The sequence below is a fragment of the Dama dama genome, chromosome 20, assembly GCF_033118175.1.
Source record: "Dama dama isolate Ldn47 chromosome 20, ASM3311817v1, whole genome shotgun sequence".
Classification (NCBI taxonomy): Eukaryota; Metazoa; Chordata; class Mammalia; order Artiodactyla; family Cervidae; genus Dama; species Dama dama.
Window position 1 is genome coordinate 9,878,697 of NC_083700.1, and position 17,948 is coordinate 9,896,644.

Consider the following 17,948-nt stretch of genomic DNA (forward strand, 5'->3'; position numbering starts at 1 on the left):
CAGAGGAGCCTGGGGGGATACAGTCCATGGAGTCGAGAAGAGTCAGAAACGACTTAGCGACTAAACAACAAAAATTCAGAGTACCAGAGCGAGCTCTCTTTCCCCAGCTTTCTCTCAAGTTCTGATTGAGACAGAGTCTGGGACTATTTGATGAGCTTCTTCCTATCACTGTGTGCCTGTTTCCAAGCATTTCAGAGCCAGTTTCTAAAATCAAAGAGTAAATACTGGTAGGTTTACTTCTTAGGAAAAAAGTAGAAGGAAGCCTATAGATATAGTGGTCCTAAACTAGTGCTTTGTTTCACTTATTACATTCTTATTCCTGTTACATCTGACTTTAGGAGCTTCCAGATTTACAGCTCAACTTGTTTTCATGTCCCAATATTTACCTGCTCTATAAACTTCCTAGCCCATCCCCACTCACCCTTTTCCTCAGGGCCAGGTGCCTGGTTGGTTGCTGGGGATGTTTTGGTGTTAAGCTGGAGAAGAAAAATCAGAGTATTAGATATTAATGGAAGTATTAAGGTACCATCCCCTTAGAATCACCATCATAATTTTCAAGTCCTCCTATTACCAAGTACATCTCTTAGCCTTTTGAAGAAGTGAGTCTTGAGATCAGAGAGAGAGAGAAAAATCATCAAAATTTATTCAAAAAGTATTTGTTGCTAAGGAAATTGTAGAGGACAAAAGAGGAACAACCTGCCCTCATTGAGTTTGCATTCTAGGATTTAGATACACAAATGAATAAACAAAACTATTATTATGTTGTTATGGACTTCCCTACTGGTACAGTGATTAAGAATCTGAGTTGGGGGGGGAGCAGGTGAGATTGCTGGTCGGGGAGCTAGGATCCCACATGCCTTGTGGCCAAAAAAAACCAGAACATAAACAAGAGAAGCAATATTGTAACAAAGTCAATAAAGACTTTAGAAATGGTCCATATCAAAAAAAATCTTTTAGAAAATTATTGTTATGTTAAATGGTGAGGAGTGCTATAGACAAAGGACAGAAAAGGGAAGCAGGAATGCCAGGTGGGAACAGAGAAATACAGTTGTACACAGAGTGGTCAGGAAAACCCTCTCTGAAAGGTGGCGTCTGAGCCAAGAGCTGAAGGAGATAAGGGAGTAAGGCCTATGGGTGGAGGGCAAGAGCTTTCAAGGGGTAGAGTGTTAGGGGAAGCACTGACGGAAACCGCCCACCCTGGCCAGGCACCATAGTAACCATGTGTGAGTTATTTTACGACAGGAGGTCCCAGCAAAGAACACGGAACTAATAAGCCACCACCAACCGGAAGAGTTCAGGAAAGGTCAAAAGGAGACGCATGCGTCCTTCCACCTCCCAGAATCCTTCTTGCTGGCATCCATCTTGGCTGAGCAATGCGTGTCCCACTAGGAAGGACCCTGAGTCAGAATGATTGGCCAAAGACAACCTGGAAAGCAATCCCATCACCATAAAACCCAAGCCTGGGAGCCACGTGGCAGAGCAGTTCTCCTGGGTTCCCGTACCCCGCTGCTCTCTGCCCAGGTTCTCTTTCCAATAAAGTCTCTTGTTTTATCAGCTCATGTGTCTTCTCAGACAACTAATTTCTGAGTGTTAGACAAGAGCCCACTCTCAGGCCCTGAAAGGGGTCCCCCTTCCTGAAACAGAAGTGTCACTAGCCTGTTTGAGAACAGCAAGAAGCCAATGTATCTGGAGTGGAGAGGAGGAAGGAGGAGGAACAACAAATGGAGATGAGATTAGAAATAACTGGGAGTGCAGGCAGACCATGTTGGATCTTGGAAGTCATTTTAAGGAGTTAGACTTTTACCATAAGAGCGAGGAGAAGCCATTAGAGACCTTCAGTTTGCACATAAGGGCATTAGGGAGGAAGCAGAAAAATCTGCTAAGCAGTTAGTGCAGAAAACCAGGTAGGAGATAATGGCTGCTTGGATCAACAAGGTGGCAGTGGAAGTGGTGTGCTCAGGTGCCCATTTGTGTCTTTGCCACCCCATGGACTGCAGCCTGCCAGGCTCCTGTGTCCAGGCAAAAATACTGGAGCGGGTTCCATATCCTACTCCAGCGGATCTTCCAAACCCAGGGGTCAAACCCGAGTTTCTTACATAGCGGCTGGCTGATTCTTTACCACTAGCACCACCTGGGAAACCTGTGGAAGTGGTGAATAGTAGTTCAACTCTGGTATACAGGTGTCTCTCAGTATCCACAAGGAATGGGTTCCAGGACCACTGAGGATACAAAAACTCATGGATGCGCACGTCTGCATAAAATGGCATAATGTTTGCATATAACCTATACACATGCTTCCACATATTTTAAATCATCTCTAGATTACTTATGATATCTAATACAATGTAAATGTTCTATAAATAGTTGCTGGCTTGCAGCAAATTCAAGTTTTGATTTTTTGAATTTTCTGGAATTTTTATAAAAATATATTCAATCCTCAGTTAATTGAATCCATAGGTGTGGACCCCTCAGACACTATTTTCAAGCTACGACTAAAGTGACTGGTTGATTGGATAAATGGCACTGTGAGACAGGAGTCGAGGATGACGCCAAAGTTTTAGGGCTGAGGAAATGAAAAACAATGGAATTGGCATTTTCTGAAATGAAGAAGACAGCTGGGAGAGCAGGTGTTAGGTAAAAGATCAGGGGTTTGTTTTTGGACAAGTTTGAGATGCCTACGGAAGTATCCAGCATTTGCTTTGATACACTGTTGAATATTCAAAAGAGTTAAAGAGAAGGCCTTGGCCCAGAGATATAAATTAGGCAATTATTAACATGTGGTTGGTATTTAAGCCATGAGACTGAGTGAGATCACCAAGGAAGTGAATTCGAATAAAGAAGAGAACAGGATCAAATCCTGGGTCATTCCAGTGATTAGAGGGTATAGAAATGACAAAATGTCAATTTAAAAAATTGAGAAGAAAGCCAGGAGAAAAGCCAGGAGATTATAGCACTTTAGAAGCCACACAGAGAAACTATCTCACAGAGACGAGAGTAATTGTGTCAAATTCTGCAGGTAGGCCTAGTAAAATAAGGATCAAGAATTGACCATTGGGTTTTGCTACGGGGAGATCACTGGTGACAATGACAAGAGAAGTTATAGTTGAAGAAGGGAGGAAAAATCTGATTGTAGTTTGTTCCTTAGAGAAAAGGAGGACAGGCATTAAAGCAGCAAATATAGAAGGAGTTCCAAAGAAATAAGAATGGGGGCTGTGGCTTGAGGGGAACATGGGGTCATAAGAAGATTTTAAGACAGCAGAAGTTACAGAATATTTGTGCTTTGTGGAAATAATCCAGTAAAGAAGGAAAAACTGTATGAGAGAAAGAGGTTCATTGCTGGAGAGCAGAAAGGGGTGAAAGATTCAGCGCGTGAGTAGAGGGGTGGCCTTGGACAGGAGCTAAGAACAGATCATCCAGAGGAACTGGAGGGGAGCAGAGCCACACAAGCCCAAACACAAGCAGGTGGGAACATTTGCAAGGTCTCCTCTAATTGCTTCTGTATCTGAAGTAAAATAGGTAACAAGGTGATCCTTCAAGAGGCAAGAAGAGGTGCTGAAGGAGGAGGGCAGAGGAGAAGGGACAAAATACTCATCAAGGAGAGGAGGAAAGTGAATGGATTAGGGAACAGTAATAAGATTTCTGGGAAGCATTAAGGCCCCTCACAAGGCCAAGTTCATGAACATGAAGTGAGATTTATCAGTTCATATGTGTGCTTCTTTCCAGCCTCTCTGCTCAGATGGAGAGTTACATGTAACATAATAGTAACTCCCCTTCCTCAGAATCTTACCAACAGAACTGCTTCATCTGGTCATTCCTCAGTCTCAAGGTACAATTCATCTTGAAACAGTCACTCCTGTAGGCTTCTGGGTCCCCTTAGAGTTTGTTTATTTCACAATTTTGAGTACTTGATATTTTCAAAACACAGAAACTGGTGCTTTCAAAAATGTTTTCTCATCTCATCCTTGGGAGAGCTCAATGGAGTATAAAATATTATCCCTCATTTTACAGAAGCAAACTTTTGTTAAATGACTGCCAGATATAAGGGTTCTACTTTAGGAAGCTGATTGAATCCAGTTTATGTTATGTTCTTGTTCAGTCACTAAGTTGTGTCTTACTCTTTGCAACCCTATGAACTGCAGCACGCCAGGTTTCCTGGTCCTTCACTATCTCCCAGAGTTTGCTCAAACTCATGTCCATTGAATTGGTAATACTATCCAACCATCTCATCCTGTCACCTCCTCCTCCTGCCCTCAATCTTTCCCAGCATCAGGGTCTTTTCCAATGAGTAGGCTCTTCACATCAGGTTGCCAAAATATCAGAGATTCAGCTTCAGCATCGGTCCTTCCAATGAATAATCAGGGTTGATTTCCTTTAGGACTGACTAGTTCGATCTTCTTGCTGTTCAAGAGACTCTCAAGAATCTTCTCCACCACCACAGTTTGAAAACATCAATTCTGTAGATTATGCTATTGCTACCCTATTTTTATCAATACTTATCACGGACTTATATTTGAGTTTAGCACTGTTCTATACATGAAAGGGGTATAGAAGAAACACAAGATTCATTCATTCAACAAATATATCACTGCCCAATATATGCCAATTATTGTTCTAAACATTAGGGATACAGAAATGAGCAAAATTATTAATAAGTCCCTGAATTCACTAAACAATTATGCCAGTTAGTGACAAACACCAAGAAGGAAAATAAAACAGAGTAGTCTAGGAAGGCCTCTCTGATGAGTGACATAGAGGTTTGAATGACATATAAGAGCCAGTCAGGTGAATATCTAAAAGAGCCTTGGGGGCAGATGAAGCATCAAGTGGAAAGTCACTGAGGCAGATTTTGTGCCAAGTGTGTTCAGGAAGAGAAAGAAAATCAGCACGTCTGGAGTTGAGTGAGAAAGGGAGAGAGTATAGAAAACGAAGTTGGGCAGGTGCTAGAATATGAATGTCTTTGGACCAGGGAAAAGATGAGACTGTTTTCCTTTTTCTTACTCATTTATTTTTGGCTGCCCTAGATCTTCAAGCAGTACGTGGGCTTTCCCTAGTTGAGGTGAGCAGGGACTACTCTCTAGTTGCAGTGCATGGGCTTCTCATGGCAGCGGCTTCTCTTGTCGCAGAGCACAGTCTTTAGAGTATGCCACTCAGCAGCTGTGGCACGCGGGCTTAGTTGCCCCGCAGCATGTGGAATCTTCCCAGACCAGGGATTGAACCCACGTCTCCGGCACTGGCAAGCGGATTCCCAACCACTGGACCACCAGGGAAGTCCTGGATTTTTTCTGAGTTGATGAAAAGGCATTACAAGGTTTGATGCTGAAGGAAACATGGTCTGACGTGTTTTTAAGGGATCACTCACTGTGGGGTGGAGAACAGACTAGAGAGAGGCAAGAAAGAAAGAGGGGAAACAATTACGAGGATCTTAACAGTGATACAAGTCAGATCATGGGCGTTTGGACTAGGGTGGTAGTGAAAGAGGTGATAAGACTTGAGACAATTTTCATGGTAGAATAAGTTGGATTTGTTGATGGATGTGTGAATAAAGATAGCTCTTTCAAAGAGTTCTCCTTTAAAGAGACCCAGAGAAATTGGACAGTAGCTGAGGAAGGATGTGGAGTCATGGGAATGATTTAGTAGAGAAGGAAAACCTGATGGTGCAGAAAATAGAAGTCATAATTACTAGAGTGATCTTGAATAGACAAAAGGAAATGGATCTAGTGCATAAGTAAATGAAGTGAAGTCGCTCAGTCGTGTCCGACTCTTTGCAACTCCATAGGCTGTAGCCCACCAGGCTCCTCGGTCCATGGGATTTTCCAGGCATGAATACTGGAGTGGGTTGCCATTTCCTTCTCCAGGGGATCTTCCTGACCCAGGGATCGAACCCAGGTCTCCCACACTGTAGGCAGATGCTTTACCGTCTGAGCTACCAGGGAATATAAGTAAATAGGTTGGTCTTAAACCGAACTATGGACAGTTTATCCACAATATAGGAATGAAGACATAGAATAGGGGTATAGATGGAAGTAAGATGGCAAGAGTAATGGGAATGTATCAAAGTTCTCTTCTGATTGTTTCTATTTTCTCAGTGACACAAGCACACTTGTCAGCTAAGAATGAAGAAGGGGCAGAAAGTATTTAAGATTTGAGGAGAGAGGTGACTGAGTGAAATAGTCATCGAACAAAGTGAAGAGAGTGAATGACTGGTGAGATGTGGCAGGATTACCAGGCAGCCCTAAGGGCTCACTTGAAGTTAATGGGCACAGATTTAAAGTAAAACCAGTCAAGATAGTGTCCCTGTCTTCCAGGCTGAGTGAGCAAATAGGACAGGTTCCCAAATAATACTTCTCGAGCATTTATTATGTGCCAAACCCTGTCCCATATCATCCTCTTAAATCTCTGAGATGTCATCCTGTTTTACTGGTGAGGAAACAGGCTTAGAGACACTGAAGATTTTGCCCAAGTTCAAGCCACAGTACTAGAAAACAGTGAAACTGTTTTCTCTGGGACCCAGGCAGAGTGACTCCACACTCTTAACCACTGTACTACGTCCCCAAAATCGAATACTGTCACATGCTGACACAAATATGCTGATATATTAACAATCACTGAGGCTAGGTGGAAAGGATATGGATGTGCATTGAACAATTCTTTCAACTCTGATAAATTTTTCTAATAAAAAGCTAGAGGGAAATAAGAAAATAACAGCTTGGGATTTCCTTGGTGGTAAAGAATCTGCCCAGCAATGCAGGGGGTGCAGGTTTAATCCCTGGTCAGGGACCTAAGATTCCACACGACATGGAATAACTAAGCTCACAAGCCACAACTTCTGAGCCCACATGCTCCGTGCATCACAACAAAGATCCCGAGTGCCACAATGAAGATTCAATGAAGCCAAATAAATAGTTTTTAAAAAAGAAAATAAAGTAAAACAAAAATTATGATTATAAAACAGTGATGCTGTACTGTATTTGTTAGGGAAAGCATCTTTAAAAGTAAATCACAAACTTAAGAATTGTTAGGTAGATGGAGAATCCCATCCTTTCGGATGTTAAAATGTGGGGCCAAACTAAGATTGCTTTATTGACCATATGTGATTTTATTTATTTACTTATTTGGCTCTGTCAGGTCTTCATTGCTGCACGTGTGATCTTTTGTTGAGATGCACAGGCTCTAGTAGTTCCTACTCAGGGACTCCACAGAGAGAGGGCTTCAGTAGTTGTGGCGTGCTGATTTAGTTGCTCCCAGGCATGTAGGATCTTCGTTTCCAGACCAAGGACTGAATGAACCCATGTCCCCTGCATTGCAAGGCATTTTCTCAACCACTGGACCACCAGGGTTAAGATATAATTTTCAAAGGATATACTGGTCACATCTACACTGCTTTTTCAAGTCTTGTGATTTATTTGTGCTTTCCTAACATCTTGCAAAGTACTGGAGCTAGCAGACAGTTGTAAAATAACTATCTAATTTTTAAATTATTTTTTAAATTTTACGTAAGTGTAGTTGATTTACAATGTGTTCATTTTTGCGCTAATGTTTTTGAAAGGATATTATAAGTTATATGGTCCAATTTTTATAAAAGATATAAATTGCTTATCTATGTATATGTACATTTTTATTTAAAAATCTGAAAGAACATGCACAAAAGTGTTCCCCAAACCTTACAGAATTCCTCCTGTCCCTCTTTGACAAAAAAAAAAAAAAAAAAGGTTTCACAAGAGGAAGGGTTATTCCTGAGAGTCTTGGGAGACGGGCCACTCAATACTCTTTCTTTTTCCCATGGTCTTCCTGTCTTCCTACAGTAAAATTTTTTTCACACGATCAATATAATGATCTAGTAGTTACCTAGGTGACACTTTCCATGATGCCACACTGTCATCACAAGAGGTCTGTCCACACTGCAAATGCATGACACGGATGCGGTGTTTAGTAATAGGATATAACATTCAATAGTCCAGACAAGAGGGTCATAGGTCTAGAGGCAAGTTCTATAGTCCCATGATCTCTGACTTCAAATCCTACTTTCTCTTTTACCAGCAAATCCCTGAATCTGACCCTTGCTTTAACTATTATCCCTCCCTCCCTCTCTCTCTCTAAGCCCATTCCCTTAATCCACCAAGTCTTTTCTCTCATCCCTCCCCTTCGGAGGAAAATCTGGACTCCAATTCTAAATATTTCCCTTCGAGTAGCTGTCTCTTCCTTTACATTCCCTCCCATATCAGCTAACCTTGAGAACCCACTAAGCAGGAGTATGTATCGGGACTGGACCGCACAGGCCAGCCCTCTCCCTCTGCCTGGCCAGCTGTTGCCTTCCAGAGTCTCTCCTGAGATTACTGGCCCTGGAGTGGAGCCATGGCATAGCAGCCGTCCGGTCACCCAGGGGTTCTCAGCTCTATTTGACTTAAATTTATGAAAGGTCACTCGGGAGAGCAGAAAAGGGATCTAAAAAGGAGAAGAAAACCCTATTACTCACAATCCTCCTTGAAATTTCTCTCGTACCTTCTACTAAAACATAATATGTTAGAGTTTCAACTTGCCCCTCCTCCCTGCACTCTCTGCAGCCAGTTCTCAAAATAGCTGCTCCAAACACTCTGGATTTCTGGATTTAGTGGTTAGTGATTTGGTGCGGTGTGGGGGTTGGGGGCAGTTAAATCCCAAGTTGTTAGCTCCCACCCCCTACATCATACTCAGCCCTTTACTGGTCTCTGGTCCCTGCCCTAACCCTCCTGTGTATCTCCTAGAAACTCAGCAATTTTAGGTGAGTGAATAAAGATTCTCTAGTACATCTATCCGGAGAAGGCAATGGCACCCCACTCCAGTACTCTTGCCTGGAAAATCCCATGGACGGAGGAGCCTGGTGGGCTGCAGTCCATGGAGTCGCTGAGAGTCGGGCACGACTGAGCGACTTCACTTTCACTTTTCACTTTCATGCATTGGAAAAGGAAATGGCAACCCACTCCAGTGTTCTTGCCTGGAGAATCCCAGGGACGGGGGAGCCCGGTGGGCTGCCGTCTGTGGGGTCACAGAGTCGGACACGACTGAAGCGACTTAGCAGCAGCAGCAGTAGCGCATCTATCTGGAAGCCATCAGATTAACCATATTTCAGGCAAACCAAGGAGGCACAGAGGTCCACTCTATGTGAACCACATGCTCTATGAGCGTCTCTCACAAAAACTTACACCTGCAGAGGATCGAGTCTAACCCACAAGAGCTGTGACGGGTGACTTGTTTCTTGAGAAGCTTGAGAAACAAGCAGCTCTTGTTTCTCAGCTGCTCTCTCAGCCTCTCATTCTGGCCAGGTATTGATTACTAACTCTCAGGTGCTCTTCTACTTTTTTTCAATACTGAGCTCTTCTGACCCCAGAAATAACGACAGTTAAATTGCTTAGCAAATCCTTCCATGTCCTTATAGAACCCATCTCAGGGAACTGGAGGGAATCAAAAGACTTTAGAATGCCATGCTACCTCATTTTCTCACCCAACCTCATCTTAAGGCTTCCCTGGTGGTTCAGATGGTAAAGAACCTACCTGCAATGCAGGAGACGCAGGTTTGATCCCTCAGTTGGTAAGATACCCTGGAGAGCGGAATGGCAACCCACTCCGGTATTCTTACCCGGGAAATCCCATGGACAGAGGACTCTGGTGGGCTACAGTCCATGGGGTCACAAAGAGTCAAACACGACTGAGCAACCTTCACTGCACTAGCTCATCTTATTAAAAATCATATATATATATACATATATATATAATACTTTGTACCAGTCACTTTTCTAAGTACTTTAACACGTTGAATTCTTACAATATAACACATTGAATTCTTACTCTATAAGATAGGTAATGTTACTAGTCTCACTTTACAGATAAGAAAACTAACGTCCAGAAGAGGTTAATTAACTTACCTAAGGTCACATAGCTAAGAAGTAGCAAGGCCAGGATTTGAACCAAGACAGTCCAACTCCAGAGTCCACCCTCTTGAACAATATGCTGTGCTATATCCCAGTCTCCAGCCAAAGACATAAGCATGTGTATGCATGTGGCACACACATACAGCATGAGAAGCATGTCCAACGTGAAACTGACTTAATCAGACAAGTTTTCCCGCACAGCAGAGCAATCCCTGGGTAAGAAGGAAAGTCCTAGGGGTCATGACTTCCTTCCATTTCCACAGTTAGACAGCTGTATTCAAGTACTACTCTCTCAATCCATAGTCCCCAACAGTTTCTTGGTGTACACTCTAGAGCAGGGGTCCCCAACTTCCAGATCTAATGCCTGATGATCTGAGGTGGAACTGATGTAATAATAATAGAAATAAAGTGCACAATAAATGTAATACACTTGAATCATCCAAGAACCATCCCCACCACCACCTCCACTCCCCTCAACCCCTGGTCTGTGGAAAAATGGTCTTCCTTGAAACCAGTCCTTGGTGGCAAAAAGGTTGCAGACCACCACTCTACACGGTCCCATCCTCCCAATATGGGAAAGCTTATCTGTAATTTAAGAATCTGACCCCAGACCATGCCTACTGATTCAGATTCCTGCTCTGATAGTTGAGCTAACCACACTGACTCTGGTTTTCATCTTTTAAATATATATATATATATACAGTTTTTAAAAATATTTATGTATTTGGCTGAGTCTTAGTTGCAGCATGCAGGATCTTTAGTTGTGGCATGTGGGATCTAGTTCCCTGACCAGGCATAGAACCTGGGTCCCCTGCATTGGGAGTTTAGAGTCTTAGCTGCAGGACCATCAGGGAAGTTCGTGGCTTTCATTTTTAATGTTTGCTCAGTGGGCCTCCTGACACACACCAGGCTAACCCCTGGGGATTAGCCATAGCCTGTTTGTGTGGTCTTCACTCCCAGGGCCAGATGCTAGCCTTTCAGATTCTGAGAATTCTATGTGCAGGATCATCCTACTGGTTTCCATTCCAAATGATTCCCTTGCTTACACTGAAGCCTGTTATTCCAAGCTTCTAGTGAGTTGAAGCTTGGTTCAGTTCCACCTCACTGCCCACAGAGGACTAAATGTTCCTTAATTCTCAATACACACCAAACACTAATTAGCAACTATGAGGCCCATCAACTCTTGTTTTTCCCTAGAGGGCCCTAGTTTCTTTCCCTGCCTTTCTTCCTGTATTCCTTTCTTCCTCACCTCTGGGCCTGATGTGTTCCAATGTTCCATTCGATCATCTTGGCAGTAGCTGCCAATTCCCCATGAGTAACTTTTGTTTCCTCTGCTGTTAAAAGTTGTGGACTCCCCCTTCCTGTGGGGAAGGAGGAGAAGGAGAGGCCTGCTGGCTTAGGGGTCTTTTGTCTTCAGGCACTGAGACTGCAGAGAGAGGTATGACATAGCAACACCCTCCCTTTCCCCACCCATACCTCCTTCCAGGGCATTTATCAGCATTCAGATGACGTCTTGTCCTTCCATTTGAGTTTTAGAGCCCATTCCCCTTTTCTCCTTCTCAAGAAGCTTTAAAATCAATTTTCTTCACTTATAAATAAAACCTCATCCTTTCTCTAAGACAAAAAAAAAAAAAAAAAGCCTTCATCAATTTGAATTCCTTTTCTAGCCACCACTAGAGTGAAAAGAATCAGCTCTAGGACCAACCCTGGAGGAACCTCAATATTGAAAGGTTAGGGTGATCCATTCATAAGAGTGCTAGAATGATTGGCTAGCCATGTACAAAAAAACCCCAAAAAACCTCAACCTATTCTTTGCACCTTGTACAATAATTAACTTGAAATGAATATAAAACCTAAAACTGTAAAACTTCTAGAAGAAAATACAGGAAAAAAACCTTTGCAAACTTGGGTTAGACAAAGATTTCTTAGATATGCCAAAAGCACAATCCATAAGAGAAAAAAATTATAAATTGGACTTTGTCAAAATTAAAAATTGCTCTGGGACTTCCCTGGCAGTCCACTGGTTAAGACTCAACGCTTCGTATAGCACATGGAACTCTGCTCAATGAGATGTGGCAGCCTGGATGAGAGTGGGGCTTGGGGCAGAATGGATACATGGATATGTATGGCTGAGTCCCTTCACTGTTCTGAAACTATCACAACATTGTTTGTTAATCAACTACACCCCATATAAAATAAAAGTTAAGGAAAAAAAAAAAAGAAGACTTAATGCTTCCACTACAACAGGCACAAGTTCGATCCCTGGTTGATGGTAAGATCCAACGGGCCTGCTTGGCATGGCCAAAAAATACACACACACACACACATATATATATTTAAAACTACTCTTTGAAAGACACTTCTAAGAGAATGAAGAGACAAACCTCAGACTGGAAAAAATATTTGCAAATCAAAAATCTGATAAAGGACTTGTATCCAGTATATATAAAGAACTTTCAAATCTCCATAATATTAATACAATTTGTAAAAAGGACAAGATGTTTGGACACTTCACCAAAGAGGATGCATGGATGACAAATAGGCACATGAAAATATGTATAACATCATTAGTCACTTGAGAAATTCACACTAACACCACAATTAGATCTCATTATATACCTAATGAGAATTGTTATTATTGCTTTGGGTTTTTTGCCTGTTTTGTTTATGACAATACCATGTGCTAGCAAAGATACAGAGTATCTGGAATTCTCAGACATTGCTGGGAATGCAAGATGGTATAGCTACTGTGGTAGTTTCTTTCCTTTTTTTCTTTCTTTTTTTTTTTTTTTAATTTTTCTTCATTTATTTTTTGGCCACACCATATGGCATGTGGGAGCTTAGTTCCCTCACCAGAGATCAAACCCGTGCGCCCTGCAGTGGAAGTGTGGCGTCCTAACCACTGGACCACCAGGGAAGTCCCTATGGTAGTTTATTAAGGGTGTATTTATCATACTGCCCAGCAATCCTACTCCCGGGCATCTACTCAAGTGAAATTAAAGCTTATGTCTACATGTAAATTTGTTAAGTGAATGTTTATAATGGCTTTACCTGTAATCACCAAAAACTATAAACAATCAAATGTCCCTTAACTGAGGAATGGATAAACAAACTGTAACACATCCATACAATGTAATACTACTCAGCAATTAAAGAAGGAATGAACTATGGATACACACAACATGGACAAACTTCAAAGGCATTAGGCTAAGTGAAAGAAGCCAGACCCAAAAGGATACACACATATTGTATGATCCCAATTATGTGACATTTCTTGTAAAGGAAAAACTATAGGGACGGCAGACAGACCAGCAACTACTAAGGGCTGAGGTCATAGGAGGGGTGACTATAGAGGGGGCTGGGGGAATTTGAGGATGATGGAACTGCTGTATATCTTGATTTTGGTGGAGTTTATATGACTATATATTTGTTAAAATTCACAGAACTATACTCTGATCAAGGTACATTTTACTTCAAGTAAACTGTACTTTATTTTTTTATTAAGGGAGATAAAAAGGTTACGGAGAGGTCAAGAAGCTAGCAAAGACTGAGAAGAAACAGTAGAAAGGTGACTGGGGTAAGCGTGAGGGCCAGGATCTCTCATGTCTCTCTTCTTTTCATAACTGGGCTCCTCAAAACATTTACTGTTTCCATTTCCTTACCTCCCATACAGTCTCCAGCCCACTTCAACCTAGCTTCTACTCTTTCTCCACTGAAATGGCTCTTTAGGAAACCAAAGTTCTCTATGATACTAAATCAAATGCAAAGTTTCAGCTCCACTTGGCTTGACCTCTTGAAGCATTCAGCAGTGTTAATCATTTCACCTTTCTTGACACACATTCTTTCCTTGGCTCCTGGGGCATCACAGTTTTTCCTGTTGTTTTTTTTTCTTTCTTTCTGGACACTTCTGCCAACATTTAAGTATTGGAGGCTCTCAAGGTTTAGGTATAGGCTCTCTTCTGTTCTCTTTTCCCAGATGATCTTATATGTACCTATGACTTCAGTTTATCATTTATACCAGAACCATCCAACACAACAAGGGTCGGCAAACTACTGCTGACTGCTAAATCTGGTCTGCAGCCTGTTTTCCTAAATAAAGTTTTACTGGCCCAGAGGCATGCCCTTGTTTGCATATGTTTCTGCTGCTTTGGCGCCACAATAGCAGAGTTGGGTAACTACAACAGAGACCACATGGCCCACAAAGCCAAAAATATTTGCTACCTGGCCCATCACAGGATAAGTTTGCAGACCCCTGCAGTAGAACTTTTTGCAATAATAGAAGTATTTTGAAATGATAGAGTGCCATCTAATATATGGCACTCCCTAGACACAAGGGGCTACTGAATACTTAGAAATGTGGCTAGTGCAACTGAGGAATAAAATTTAGAATTTTACTTAATAACTTAATAATTATTGATTAATAATAATTAAACCATATTCAACAGTGCAGAATGCCATTGAGGACTCAAATGTACAACCTCCCTTTGTTATCCAAGGAGGATTGGTTTTAGGATCCCCATGGATATCAAAATTCACAGATGCTCAAATCCCTTATACAAAATAGCACAGTACAGTTGGCTCTCCATGGGTTCTGCCTTCTTAGACTCAGAAATCGGATCCACTGTTGGTGGAGTCTATGGATGCAGAGGGCAGACCACATATCTCTATCCCAAACCTCTCCTCCGAGCTTTAAAACGTCTCCACTTGGGTGTTTTATGGAAACTCCAAACTCTTCAGTTTCAGACTAAATTCATAATCCTACCTACCCAACCTAGTCCTCTGCAATATTCCCCATTCCATCCAATTGTACAAGCCAGAAACCTAGAAATTGTTTCTGATACCTTTCTTTCCTTTATATTGCATATCCAAATTCAGTAGTAAGTCCTGTTAACTTTATTTACCAAATATCTCTTAATCCATTCACTTCTCCCACTGTTACCACCCTAACACAGCTGTTTCTTATGTAGACCACCTTAAAAGCCCAGGTGTTACCAATGCTCCTAAGATAGAGATGAAAATTCTTAACATGGTCTAAAAGGTCCAACATTATGCAGCCTCTGATTACCTTATTAACCTCATCTCTGTTCCTTCCCACCTCAATACCTTGACACACGGTTCTCTTACCCCTGTTCCCCTTTTACCTAGTTAATTCCTATTCTTCAGAGCTCTCCTCAAGAATTCCTTCTTCCAGGAAGCTCTTCTAAGCCCCCTAGACTAGGCTAGGTCCCTCATTATAAGTTTTCATAGCACCTAGTATTTCTCCTTGATAGTACTTTTTATTAATGTAATTAAATATTAATTCAGTGGTTAGATACTGAATGTCTCCCCCATCTCAGTGTGAGCTTCTGTGAGCGTAGGGGCAGTATCTATCTTATTCACTCTTGCAGTCCCAGGGTCTAGCACAATGCCTTTACACACGATATATACTCAGTATTTGTCTTTTTTTCAGTCTAACACTTTTTTAAAGGTATTTATTTATTTGGCTGAGTCAGGTCTTAGTTGCAGCATGCAGAATCCTCAATGTGTCATGTGGGATCTTTCATTGTGGCACACAGACTCTCCAGTTGTGGGGCATGGGCTCCAGAGTGGGCAGACTTCAGGAGTTGTGGGCCTCGGGCTTAGTTGCTCTGTGGCATGTGGGGTCTTAGTTCCTTAACCAGGGATCGAACCCACAATCCCTGCGTTGCAAGGCAGATTCTTAACCAGGGGACCACCAGGTAAGTTCCCAATTAATATTTGTCGAAAGAATGAAGGGAGCTCCAACTCTGCTTTATTTGCCACCTCACCTAGCTTTCTAAAATCTAATTTGTTTCTAGATAGCTGAGGGCCTCATTTTGTAGTGGTTCAGAGATAGTGAAGCTAGGTCACTGTTTTTCCTCACTTCAGCGGATTTACCTGAGAGCTGAGGGTGGAGGGGAAAAACTTCTCTAGAAGTGTATTTCATAGTAGTCGTATTATGGTTATTGTGTATTTGTCTTACCTCCCTTTCCCCACCTTCACCACCCCCCAGAGCCCATTTCCTTGAAAGCTCAGTCCATTTATTTGTGTATCACTAGCAGTAACTGCAACCTATACCTTGCACATAGTAGGTACTCAATGGATATTTCTTTACATGAATTAAAATTTTCTTAAGCCTCAAATTCCTGGTGGAAGCAGTATGCCATATTAGGTAGAGTTAGACAGATCTGGGTTCATATTCTGGATCGGAATTGACTGTCCCAGCTCTGCTATTCCTAGCTGTGTGACATTGGGAAGGCAGTTAGCCTTGCTGTGCTCAGATCTCTCATCTGCAGAAGAGAAATATCTATCCTAAAAGGTAAAAAGAACTAGAAAAATGTAAAATGTCTAGTCCATATTAACACAAATAGTTATTATTCTGAAGTAAGGTAACTCTAGGTTGAATGTAAGAACAGGTCAAGTTACTAGGGTGTTGCATGGTTCAAGTCCTGGAATGCAACAGCAGAGCTTCCCGCAGAGTGGATCTTCACTAAGTGGGACTGAAGAAAGAAGGGAACACCTGGGAGGGCTCTAAAGGCCCTTGAGGCTTATTCTGGTACGAAAGGAGTTTCATAACTGATCTCTTTTTACTCTAAACTAACCCTGGAAATCACAATCTCCCTATCTTCCCAGTGCCTGACCCCAAAAAATGCTGACAAGGGCTCTAAACCTTTGGTAAAGGGTCCAACAACAGACTTCTTGGATAGAAATTGTATTCTGTACAGCAGCTGCCCATGTCTGGAGTCTGCTGGAACTAGCCCCAGGTCAGGGATGTACAAGAGAGGATCTCCAGTAGAGTACCTCCAACAATGTTCATGTTTTACTTCAAAGAACCCTTAGACACAAACACACTGTTTCTTTGCTTTTTTCCTTCTTTTTTCTTGGGGGAGGAGGGTGGTGGTTATAGACCACAGAGAGGTGATTAGTGCTCAGGAGCAAATAAACCACATCTCTTTGATCAAGTTATTTCATCCACCTATGTATCACAAAGATGTTTGTGGAAATATACTCCCTGCCTCAGAGGATAGTTTGGTTAGTATTGTCTTGGCAAAGCACCCAAAAACAGTCAAAGTGGTAGCAACTTGGGTGCTGTTTCCTTGCTACCACTATTGGGAAATAGGTACCCTGTAACTCTAGGCCCTACTTGCCCCACCCCCTTCCTAGGCTGCAATTCTTCCTTTCTTTGCCTCTTTCATCTTCAGTGGTGTTGCCACAGCAACCATTGTCACAGGGAAGAGGCAAGATAGTGTCACCCCTTCTGCTCCAAGCAGCAAGTTAAAACTAACCATAGGAAAGGTAAACTACCCAGATTTTCCTATGCTCCTCATCCTACTGGCATCTTTCAGGAGGTATCACAGGTTGTTAGCAGCAGGAACAAAGGAGCATCTCATCATACCTGGGCAACATGTACCCTGCTTTTGCATGATAAACTTGGATGCTGGGCAAATGAAAGCATGTTATACACACATTATAGTACTGTTAGAATCACTTTATCCAGATGAATAGGCACAAGGACTTAGAATCCTGTCCTATAGTCCAGGGCAGGGAAATCTAAAAAGGGGCTGAATCCTAAAAATCCCAGATATGAATCCCAGACACCTCTTTCTTGCCTGAGTATTGACATAAATCCTAGGCTGTGTAAGCTCCCTGTTTGCTTTAGAGGCACAGAAAGGGAAGAGAGACAGGGTTAGTGCATCTGCTTTCAAGTTGTGACAAAGAGGCTTAAGCCCCCCAGAGACCCTTCTATCCCTGCTGACATGTCCCCCCCCCCCTCCCCCGACAATGTTAAATGAAGTTCACTGCTAAAGATCCTTAGAAAGGCCTTTGGGATCCCCTGGTGCCCTTGAAAGACCCCAGACTGCTGTTTTTGGAGCAGGGTTGGAACTGTTTCAATTCTTTCAGTGTAGCAACCAGCTGCAGTCCTCAAACAGCTTCAGAAAGACTTTCTCAAGGTCACCCTCAAGATTATAACAGAAAAAGAACTACGAATCCTTACTCCCAGTTCTACATACACACCTTCTTTTTCTAACATAAGGCATATAACTC

At 42.2% G+C, this 17,948-nt stretch overlaps 1 protein-coding gene across 2 annotated transcripts in view; it reads right to left on the reverse strand.

The window, feature by feature from the left end:
- Positions 1 to 17,948, reverse strand: part of PCP4L1 (Purkinje cell protein 4 like 1) — a 37,303-nt gene that overhangs the window by 1,729 nt on the left and 17,626 nt on the right. For both annotated transcript variants that reach the window (XM_061120288.1, XM_061120290.1), the window contains one exon: positions 422 to 476. In XM_061120288.1, coding sequence (XP_060976271.1) covers positions 422 to 476 — 55 coding nt within the window. The remainder of the gene's footprint in view (positions 1 to 421; positions 477 to 17,948) is intronic.